This window comes from Protobothrops mucrosquamatus, unplaced genomic scaffold (assembly GCF_001527695.2).
Source record: "Protobothrops mucrosquamatus isolate PMUCROS unplaced genomic scaffold, P.Mucros_1.0 scaffold_242, whole genome shotgun sequence".
NCBI classification, from domain to species: domain Eukaryota; kingdom Metazoa; phylum Chordata; class Lepidosauria; order Squamata; family Viperidae; genus Protobothrops; species Protobothrops mucrosquamatus.
Genome location: NW_015386318.1, coordinates 306,826 through 317,586, shown reverse-complemented (window position 1 = coordinate 317,586; position 10,761 = coordinate 306,826). Strand labels below are relative to the sequence as shown.

General features: G+C 45.2%; 1 protein-coding gene across 1 annotated transcript; it reads left to right on the top strand.

Moving 5' to 3' along the window:
- The first annotated feature begins 2,309 nt into the window (after positions 1 to 2,309).
- NEIL1 (nei like DNA glycosylase 1) lies at positions 2,310 to 10,489 on the top strand. Its single transcript, XM_015830293.1, has 10 exons — positions 2,310 to 2,387; positions 3,078 to 3,509; positions 4,474 to 4,593; positions 5,248 to 5,311; positions 5,400 to 5,502; positions 6,636 to 6,763; positions 7,587 to 7,614; positions 7,957 to 8,018; positions 8,858 to 9,098; positions 9,947 to 10,489. Exons 2-10 carry the CDS (start codon positions 3,079 to 3,081, stop codon positions 9,991 to 9,993), a joined length of 1,224 nt encoding a protein of 407 aa, XP_015685779.1. The 5' UTR covers positions 2,310 to 2,387; position 3,078; the 3' UTR covers positions 9,994 to 10,489.
- The last annotated feature ends 272 nt before the right edge of the window (positions 10,490 to 10,761 follow it).

Genomic DNA, 10,761 nt, shown 5'->3' with positions numbered 1-10,761 from the left:
TTTTTCTGTATTTCATTAAAAGCAGAAAATTAAATCCCACATATGTGGCGAAAGCTACCTTTGTTGAGTCTGTGTATTGGGCAAAGCTGTGGCCTCGTTGCTTTGGGCTGGAAATGAGATTAAAAAACGGTTTGATGTTTGTTCGTTTTAAGGTTTGAGTCCCGAGCGAGGCACATAAGCAAATTTGTTGGAAATCGGAATTTCTCAACTTCAGCAACTTTTCAGCCGCGTGGACTTCAGCTCCCAGAATTCTCCAGCCAGCATTCTGGGAATTGACTCCATACGTCCTGGCTAAGGAGTTCTGGGAGCTGAAGTCCACACATCTGAAAAGTTGCTGAGGTCGAGATACGCTGGTTTAAATGAAATGTCATCACCCCGTTGTTCAAGCCAGCCACCTCCTGGCTTAATAGTGTAAAGCATTTGAACAAGGACCAGAGAAATCCAGGTTCAATTACTTCCATATCCACAGAAACGTAACCACGGTCTGTAAGTTCTGGATAGTCGCTTCTTGGCCCAGCCTACCTCACTGGGTTGTTGCTATGGGGGAAAAAAGGCTGAAGGAAGCTTCTTGGATCTCCTGCCTGAAAAGCTGTTACATCTCAAATACATGAATAAATAAGCGGACATTTGATTTGCTCAATCCTGAAGTCAGTACCTGTCTTTCACCTCTGTCACACTCAGCTTTGACAACAGTATCAACCCTGGGTATTTCAGGGGGAGCCTGCCAAGTGGTTTTATAGGTTTAAATGGCGTCTGTTCTTCTATTGGGGGAAGCGTCTTTTACGTTTTTATATATATTTTTGTTACTGATGTTTATGATTATTTCTCCCATTATCTTTCAGATTTTTTTTGTATAGTATGTTTAGCCTTATGATAATGATTTTAATTGTTACTATGTTTGCCTGCTACCCAGATTCTAATAAAAGAGAATATTTACAGCTCAGAACTGAACTGTGGAGTTCTTGGTGCTGTCTCTGCTAGGTTGTTTTCTTGCAGACATTTCATGACCCAGCTAGATAACATCAGTGCTGACCTAGAGTCTCTTTTGGTTAGAAGAGCCACTATACAACAACTTTTAATAATATGAATTAATCTGTGGGAAAGAATAGAGTAAAGTAGAGTAGGATGGGATGGGATGGGATGGAATAGATTGTAGAATAGAATAGAATAAAATAGAATAGAATAGAATACAAATAGATTGTAGAATAGAATAGAATGTAATAATAATAATAATTATTATTATTGATTGATATCGCTGTACCAGGAGATGCCAGAGTCGAAGAAAAAGAACTGGAAAAAATTACAAAATATCGCGACCTGGCCATCGAAACTGCGCAATTATGGATGAAACGTGTAACAGTGGTACCCATTGTCATCGGGGCACTGGGAACTATGTCCAAAAACTTTGCAAAACACATCAAGAAACTGCAGCTTCCTGCAATAACTCCAGCAATGTTACAAAAAAATGCGCTACTCGGAACATCTTATATTTTAAGGAGATACCTGGTTGACACCTAGGATGCTGGTAGCAACCCGTGTCAACCATCAGCGCCAGCCAATTTGAATGTTCAGTTGACTGAAGTTCATGTTTAATGAATAAAAGATAATAATAACAACTTTATTGTCACTTTGAATGTACACCAATCGGCATACACCAAAATGAAATTTTGTTACATACAGCTCTCAAAGAGTCACCACCTCCGATATACACTCCTTGTTCCTGAATGTAGAATGTAGAATAGAATAGAATAGAATGTAGAATAGAATAGAATAAATTGTAGAATAGAATAGATTGTAGAATAGAGTAGAATAGAATATAGAATAGAATATAGAATAGAATTGTCATTGTGTAACAACGAAATTAAGTGCTGTCCACAGTGCACGCTACACACAAGTAAAAACAAGTAAAACACATATACACACATTCTTCACAATCTATTCACCATTGCGCTGCCCCTAATATTGATTGCACTTCAATGTTGCACTATACAGTAGTATTTAATATTAATACTAAAACGATTGCTTTAAACCATCTTTGTCAAATCCACACCAGAAGCTCGGTGCCCGGTGCCTCCCCCACCCTCGTTGCAAAAATTCACGACCGCCGCCGTTTGCACAAAAAATGTCCCACGGGTGCACATTGCTGTGCTAAGCCCTTATCCCAGAAGCGTGGGTGCACCCCTGGAAAACTACAACTCCCAAGATGCTCGGGGGTTCCTCTCAACCAATAGGAGCAGAGGGGGGGCGGTTCCCTGCGTTAACCCTTCGCTGGCCGGAGCCGAGGACTGCAGGAGTGGCTGGTAGAAGCAGGCAGGCTGTGGCCGGGAGTGCTGCTTGGTGCCCTTTCTCTGCCCTCGTCTTTTGCCAGTCCCACCTTTTGGGCTCAGGTGAGTTACACCTGCAGGAGTGGATCTGGGAACAAGGAAGAGGCTGACTCGCCAATCAGCCATCAGCTGAACTGTAATTGTATTTTAGCCTAAAACTTAAGTTTAAGCTTTTTTCGCTCATAGAACCCCTTCCTGCTTTTAAAAACGATGGACCTTTTCATTTGTACCGGTTCTGTTTATTGATACTGAGTAAAAAACAGACAAACAAAATCTTGGGTAGAACATTTATTTCCTGCGTTGTGTAAAAGTAACAATAGGAAAAACCAGGCGAGACAAACATAAATAAAACAGGTATTATGAAAAACTAGTTTTCATTAAAATACGTGTCCTAAAACTGTATTTTTACAACACATAAATAATAGAAGAAGGGCATTGTTTTACATATTTGCAAATATCTTCAATAGCTGGGAAATGATTTTGATATGGCAGACGGCCAGGCGGGGTGGGGTGGGGTGTCTGGGTGGGAGGGAGGGATTTTCAGGGGTGCTCAGAGCATGTTGGATGAGAAAGATAGTGAACTGCACTCCCCCCCCCCCGCATTTTCAACTCTGGAAGCAATACAATAAAAACAAGATTATGTAACAAGGAAATAATGACTCATTAAAACATGCCTGTTCATGCTTTTCCCCTGTCGTTTTACCTGCCCTTAAGTCTCTTTTCTTTTCCTCTTCTTTTTCCCCGTTTTTCTAGGATGCCGGAGGGCCCAGAGCTCTTTCTAGCCTCCAGATATATCAACGCAGAGTGTGCAGGAATTACGTTTACAGGGAAGGTAGAAAAATCCGAAGTTAGCAAAAATCCGGAGGTGCCTTTTGAGAGCGACGGATACCTGATCTCGGCTGTCTCCCGGGGCAAAGAACTGAAGCTCACTCTGACCCCGATTAAGCGGGAGGGTTCGAAAGAGCCCCCTATGGATCTTGTGTTCCGTTTTGGCATGTGTGGGAATTTCAAACTGGTCCCAATTTCCGACATGCCCAAACATGCTCACCTGCGTTTCTATACTCAAGAAAAGCCACTCCGAGTTCTCTGCTACGTGGACGTCCGGCGTTTTGGCAAGTGGGAGGTGGATGGCACCTGGCAACCGAACCGAGGGCCTTGCGTGATGTTGGAGTATGAACAATTCAGGTGAGGGGCTGCCTCCCAACCCGCCTGCCTTCTTACCCAAGGCCTGGTTTGTATGTACACTTCAACCGCTTGATGTCCTTGGAGTTAAAAATGAGAGTTTTTTTTTTATTTTCATGAATCGGCATAGCAGGAAGGAAATCTTGTGATTGTTCCTCAAGAAGGAGTGGAATACAACTCCCATCATCCACCAGCTAACGGCTGGAGGGACGAGGATTGTAACAGCACAGGTTTAGAAGGAGCCAGATTGGAGAAGGTTGGGGTGACGTGGGATTATCTCTTACAACCAAAACTGGGATTTATCGTATCGGGTTTGCTTCGTCTTAAAACTTGGCAAGTTTGAGAAACACTGCCCTGGAGGTAGAAAGAAACATGAGAAAGAAACTCAAAATAAGCCCACTTTGATTTTATTTAGTACATGATGGGCAGAAAGAAACTTGGAGAAGTTTTCCAGGTTCTGTTATTACAGCCTATATTACAATAAAGCAGTGTTTCTCAACCTTGACAATTTTAAGGCATGTGGACTTCAACTCTCAGAATTCCACAGCCAGCAATGCTGCAATAAAGGATCTGTGTAATGTCTCTCTCTTGATCCGGTCTACTTCAAAGGATGATCTCATCTTGAAAGCCTGCCCACCTTTGTCTATTTTACACTAAATGAAATCAAGTTGGATTATTTTTTTGTGTCATTCTACTTCAAGGCTGGTTGCACCTTTTCCAACTGAAAAGGTTGGGGCTCTTGGAAGTTTGTGCTTTTTTAGTAAAATTTGTCAGAAAAGATACTACCAGAATCTTCCCATTTTTTGCTAGACTTCATTAACTCCTATAGTGCCTTTGATCTTGGGTTACATAATCTCTTCTCCAAGTTCTTCCTTCATGCCTCTTTCATGCCTTCCTCAAGGCATCTCTAAATTCCTTCACAGAATCCCAAATATTCCCTGCTAACAAGTCGGGACTTGCTTTCCAGAGAAAACATCCTGAGGAATCTGTCGGACAAGGCCTTTGATAAGCCCATCTGTGAGGCTCTGCTAAACCAGAAGTTTTTCAACGGAGTTGGCAACTACCTCCGGGCTGAAATTCTTTACCAGTGAGTCTGTGATTTATTTAGGGGTCTCTCCATTGGGGTCTGCTGGAAAGCAGAGGGAACTTTGTGGTCCTGTGTTGGAGAATCCAGAAGATCTTTTTTGGATTCAAGGAAGCATCTGGAGAAAGCAATTTGGAAGTTGTGCTAAGACTTGCAGATTGACCACAGAGACAACAGCATCTGGATTTCAAGCTGGAAGCTGTTCCATGTATTTCTAGAGTTGGAATCCTGTCCTTTGAGCTCCAGATGTGGGTTTACAGGCAATATATGTCCTTGGTGCTCTCTGAGCTTGGTTGTTTTCTTGCAGACGTTTCATGACCCAACTAAGTAACATCATTAGTGCTAGCAGGGGTGAGGAGGAGGAGGAAGAGGAGGAGGAGGAGGAGGAAGACGAGAATTGTGGGGTCCTTGGTACTCTCTGAGCTTGTTTTCTTGCAGACATTTCATGACCCAACCAGGTAACATCTTCAGTGCAGTTACTAGCAACCTACCCTGCAAACTAACATCCTTCATTTTCAGGAGAGAATAAAAAAGGGAAGGGAGAGGAACTTTCAAACTTGCAAGACTGACCCTTTGAGGTAGTCCAGACAAGAAGCATCAACCATGACTACTATATACCCTCTGAGCCTTTAACCACTTTTCTCCAACTTCTTCTAGATCAAAAATCCCTCCCTTTGAGAAGGCACGGACCGTTCTGGAAGATCTGCAGCGTGGACTGCAGGTAAGATGTTAGAAGCCCAAAGGAATCCCTTCTTTTGCCTATTTAGAAAAGATTTCTGTTTATCCGACTTCCTGTCTCCGCATTTCAGGTTTCGGGTGCGACAACCCTCAGCAAGAAAGTGAAATTGAAACGAGAGAACCCTGACTTGCTGGAGGTCTGTCACCTGTTGCCCATGGAGGTCGTGAATCTAGGTAAGCACCCGGTGGGGCCCCCAAAGGACCCTCCCCATTTGAGAAGGGTGAGATTTATGTCAGTTACAGATAGTGCTCAACTTGTTTAGTGACGTTTGCAGTTTGTTGTTGTTAATTGCGAAGTCGTGTCCGACCCATCGCGACCCCATGGACAACGTTCCTCCAGGCCTTCCTGTCGTCTACCATCTTCTGGAGTCCACTGAAGCTCACGCCTCCTGCTTCAGTGATTCCATCCAGCCACCTCATTCTCTGTCGTCCCCTTCTTCTCTTGCCCTCCATCTTTCCCAGCATCAGGCCCTTCTCCAGTGAGTCCTTCTTTCTCATTATGTGGCCAAAGTACTTGAGTTTCAACTTCAGGATCTGGCCTTCTAAAGAGCAGTGACGTTTGCAGTTACGACATGAAAAAAAAATGACGTGTGCCCAGTTTTCACACTTAAGGCCATTGCGGCATCCCCGTGGTCATGTGATCAAAATTCAGATGCTTGGCAACTGACATGTACTTATGACTGTTGCAGTGCCCCGGGGTCATGTGATCACCATTTGTAACCTTCCCAGCAGGCTTCTGAGAAGCCAAGTCAGTGGGGGAAGACAGGTTCCCTGAACAACTGCAATGATTTGTTTAACAAATGGGGCAAAAAGGTCGTACCATGTGGCCAAACTCACTTAACAACTGCTTTGCTTAGCGGTGGAAACCTTGGGCTCAGTTGTGGAGGTATGTCACGGTCACAACGGAGCCCCAAACTTCTGTGGTTGTGAGACATTTGTTAAGTGAATGTTGCCCCCTTTAAAAACCTTCCTTGCCACACGGGTGAAGTGGATCCCTGCAGTTGATAAGCTATAATAACTTAATAATCCGGTGATCCAGTGAATCTGGTTTCCCCATGGACTTTGCTGTTCAGAAGGTCACAAGAGGGGATCACATGACCTTGGGACACAACAGACATTAAGTACAAGCCAGTTGCCAAGCACCTGAATGTGGATCACAAGATTAAGGGGATGCTTCAAAGGTCGTGACTCTGAAAAACAGTCCTAAGTCCCTTTTTTCAGTGCCGTCGTAACTTTGAACGGTCACTAAATGAACTGTTGTAAGTCAAGGACTACCTGTATTTATGTCTCGGCTTGTCTTCACCCAGGAGGTGGCAAGGGATATGACCTCACCAACCGAGAACATTTTGCCGTCTTTGAAGAGTGGCTTCACTGTTACTCCCTTCCGGGCATGAAATCCCTGCGTGATGCTAACGGCAGGACCATCTGGTTCCAGGTAGGGATACAGGCGACAAGCAGCGCTTGCCCTCTAGGTGAGATGATGGAACCATCTTTGCCTCGGCCTCAGCTTGGTTTGAAGGCTGCACCAATATCTGCCTTAGTGTGTTGTAGGCGTGGCTAACAGCTGTGTATAGAAAGGAAGGCGTGGCTAACAGCTGTGTATAGAAAGGAAGGCTCCGCAGATGTGTTCTCTCTCTTCCGTTTCCTGCTGTAACTGCTGTGTGTTGGAGACTGCTGTATTAACACGTGTGTGTGTGTATTGTTCCTGGTGTATGATATTGTAGATAGTGTAAGATAAACCACCATTTAATATAGACCACTGTTTACTGTGTTTACTCCTGTGTTATCTCAGTGCAATAAGACTATGCATGCTCTGACATATTATATATGTTAACAAAATAACAACAGAATAACAGAGTTGGAAGGGACCTTGTGGGTCATCTCTTGTACTGTGTTTTCAGTACAAGGTGGAGTTGTGTGTTCTTCCTCTTCATTTCTCAACCATTACATCAGTAACATTCAGGTTTTCCAGGCATCATAGCACAGTGGTTAGAACGCAACACTGCACTGCTCACTCCCAGCAGTTTGATCCTGACCAGGTTAAGGTTGACTCAGCCTTCCATCCTTCCGAGGTCGGTAAAATAAGGACCCCAGATTGTTGGGGGGCAAGAGGCTGACTCTGTAAACTGCTTAGAGAGGGTTGTAAAGCACTGTGAAGCAGTATATAAGGGCTGTTGCTAGTGCTATTGGATGATCAATACCTACATATAGCAAACCTGGCTATTCCAAGAAACCTGAATTATTTTTCTTCCATATAGGGAGACCCTGGACCCCTGGCCCCAAAAGGTGAGCTCCACTTTTACATTTCCAGTACTTTGAGGAAAAGAGAAAATGAGAAAGGGTCCCCCCCCCCTATAGAGCAGCATATAGGCTGGCATCAAAGGTATTTGCTTAGTCCCAGGAAATTTCTACTTGCAGCCAGAAAATTTCAGATTTCACTGCTAGCTTTTCTGATTAAAGGATCTGGGGATTAAAATTCTCTGCTGGAAAACAGAAACCTAAGCTAGAAACATGTCTCTAAGAAGTCACCTTTTGTTCCTGTATTATAGAACATAGAATCTAACATTGTGATTAATTAAGAAATTAAGAAGGCACTGATCTAATTGTGTGTAATGTTTTGAATCCCAGGGGGGAAATCTCAGAAAAAGAAGACACAAGCAAAGTCTAAACCAGCTGTGCAGAGTTCAAAGGTAAAGGTGTATTATCTCTTTCTCTGGGGAGATTATTTACCCGAGACATTAAGGTCTTTCTCTTTTGTCTATGTCTCTGCCTCTCTGTGTAAAGTTCCCAGAATTATTAGCTAAGTTCCTCTACCCTGGAAATGGAGTGGGAAAAAAAAAGAGAGAAATAAACAAGGAACTGGATAATTGTTCCAAAGGTCAAGAAAACCGGGGCAGATAGAAACCTCCTAGTCCAATATTTGATCATTTAACGAGTTAGTGCTTTTTCGATCTGTTAACTGGATGAACTTGGTCATGTGTTTGCGATTTGGGCAGTTGACAAACGGCTCGCGTTTACAACCGTTGCCGTGTCCTGTGGTCCTGTGCTTACCGTTTGTGACCTTCTCGGTTCAACGGGAGAAGCTGGCTTTGCTTAATCCACAGCAAAAAAAAAAAAAAAAGTCATAAAATTCGGTGTGATCATAGGATGCCTCATTTAAGAACGTCCCCCACGTTAACGATGAATTTTCTGGTGCAGCTTGTGGTCATAATGCGCACATCGATCTTACAGTTCTAAGAATAAAGTCTTGCTGATCCCGTGTGATTTTTCTACTTAAGATGGCGTCCCTCAAGTGGCCGTTCTCCCCATACTGAGTTGGGAGTTCCATCTTTTATGCCATTGTGGTGATCCAACGTATTAGAATGTGAATTTGGAGACTACCGAGTCTCCGGCTGTCGTAACTGGGCCACATTTCAGATGTCTGCAGGTCCCTCTCTTCTGCCCGAGATCAACTTTTGATCTCAGGATTTTATCCACCTCATTCGAGGGGTGGATTGGCTTCTCCGAGCATCTCTGTCCGTCTCTGCAGGCCAGCAAGGGAACGAAGAACTCAAGCAGCAGCCCTGCTCAGAAAGAAGTTAAGGGAAGGAGGAAACTTAAACCAGAGGATGGAGTTATTCAAGAAAAGGAGGATGGCAGTGTGGTGGGCAACAGAGCCAGGGGTCCCAAGACCAGATCTCAGAAATCGTCTTCCGATTTGCAAGAATCTTTGCCGCTAAGTTCACCACCTCCGGCACAGAAGAGGCGAACGCCTGCTCAGAAAAAACAGAGTGAGAAAGATAACCTATCTGGGGTTTATAAGGGCTACCTCAAGTCTCTATCCACTAGGTCAGTGGTGGTGAACCTATGCATGCGTGCCAGAGGCGGCACTCGGAGCCCTCTCTGTGGGCATGCATGCCATGCCCCAGAGATGGCAACCATCCCTCTTCAAGCAGCCGCCCACTAACTCGCCGAGGTTCCACGTGGCCGGATAAATCCCAGCATGGCTAGTTTCCCTCCCCCCTGTTCCATCCCTCCTGGCCTCCCATGCTCTCCTTTTCCTGGGCACGACCCACTGCATCGCCTTCTCAGCTGTCGGCCCTCTGTCCAGCTCAGAGGGCCGACTTCTCTGAACTGCTGATGGCGGGCTGCGGAGCCCCAGAGTGCGCCAGTCGAGGGGCTGGCAGGCTGTGGCTGCTGACAGACGCTATTGGTCCCCATGCATTCGCTGGCCTGTGTGTGCAGGGTCCAATGGTGTCAGGCAGCAGCCATCCTGGCCCCTGCCTTGCCTTGTCCTGCGACAATGGCACCCCAGCCCTGCCTCGCCTTGCCTCACCCCGCAGGACGAGCCTCCTGCCCACTGCCCTACCTGCCAGAGACCCCCTGGATCTCCCCCAACCCTGCCCAGCCCCCACAGGCGTCCCTCCCCACGAGCAACATCAAGGAGACCACGCCCACCTTGGCCACACCCACCCAGTCTGCCATGACCACCACAGCCACGCCCACCCAGTGGGCCACACCCACCTGGCACCCAGTGATAAATAAGTGGGTTTTGGGTTGCAGTTTGGGCACTCGGGCTCTAAAAGATTCGCCATCCCTGCACTAGGTCCTCTAACTGTTATTAATTTTCCCTTTTTAGCTAAGGCACCAGCAATCTCAAGATCTAAACGGGTGAAGGCTTCCTAAAACCCTTCTCAGTGCGGAAGGATATTTGCATAAGCTTCAGGTAGATCTTCACGCTCCAGTGGAGGAGATAAATGCAGCTTTGGGACCCAAGATTACCAACTGAAGGACCCTCATGAGCTTCAGGCAGAGAACTTCATGCTCCAGCCGAGGAGATAAATACAAGCTTTTCATCCAAGATTGCCAGCTGAGAACTCTCGTGAGACAATGTTTTCTTGCCTCGTTGACCAACTTTTAAACTTAGCGTTGTGCAGATTCCTTGGATTATTACTTACGCTGCTTTTAAGATCCTGCACCTGGGGGGGGAAAATGCCTTTGGTTTCACATTGTTCTGGCAAGTGGAACTGAAAGGACTCCAGCAATTTGAATAGTTGCTACCTCTCAAACTTCTGATTGTGGGAAGACTCTCCGAACAAAAGTTCTAGACAGCGAATGAGTAAGGTTTAATCTTCAACAATTAAATCAAATGCTTTCCTTTTATAACAATGTGTGTATGTTGTTGTTTTTTTAAAAAAACTGTTTTTATATGCTAATAAAAAAAGATCCTGCTTTAAAAGTTGCTTTTTTCTTCGTCAGGCGGCGGCTTGGGAGACAACTGCCGCCGCAGCATTGGACCGAGTCGTGCCTTTGCGGCCTCTGACCCGACGTAGATCTCGATTGGCTCCCTGGTTTACCAAGGAGCTGAGAGAGATGAAACGTCGGAAAAGATGCCTAGAGAGATGTTGGAGGGCCAGCCGAACCGAACCCGACCGAACACGGGTTAGGATACAT

Bases quoted from the DNA above. Each gene is read 5' to 3' on its own strand.
- NEIL1 (XM_015830293.1), top strand. From the start codon at position 3,079: ATGCCGGAGGGCCCAGAGCTCTTTCTAGCCTCCAGATATATCAACGCA. The intron at 3,510-4,473 runs GTGAGGGGCTGC...CTTGCTTTCCAG, and splicing joins TTGGAGTATGAACAATTCAG to AGAAAACATCCTGAGGAATC. The intron at 7,615-7,956 runs GTGAGCTCCACT...TTTGAATCCCAG, and splicing joins TGGACCCCTGGCCCCAAAAG to GGGGGAAATCTCAGAAAAAG.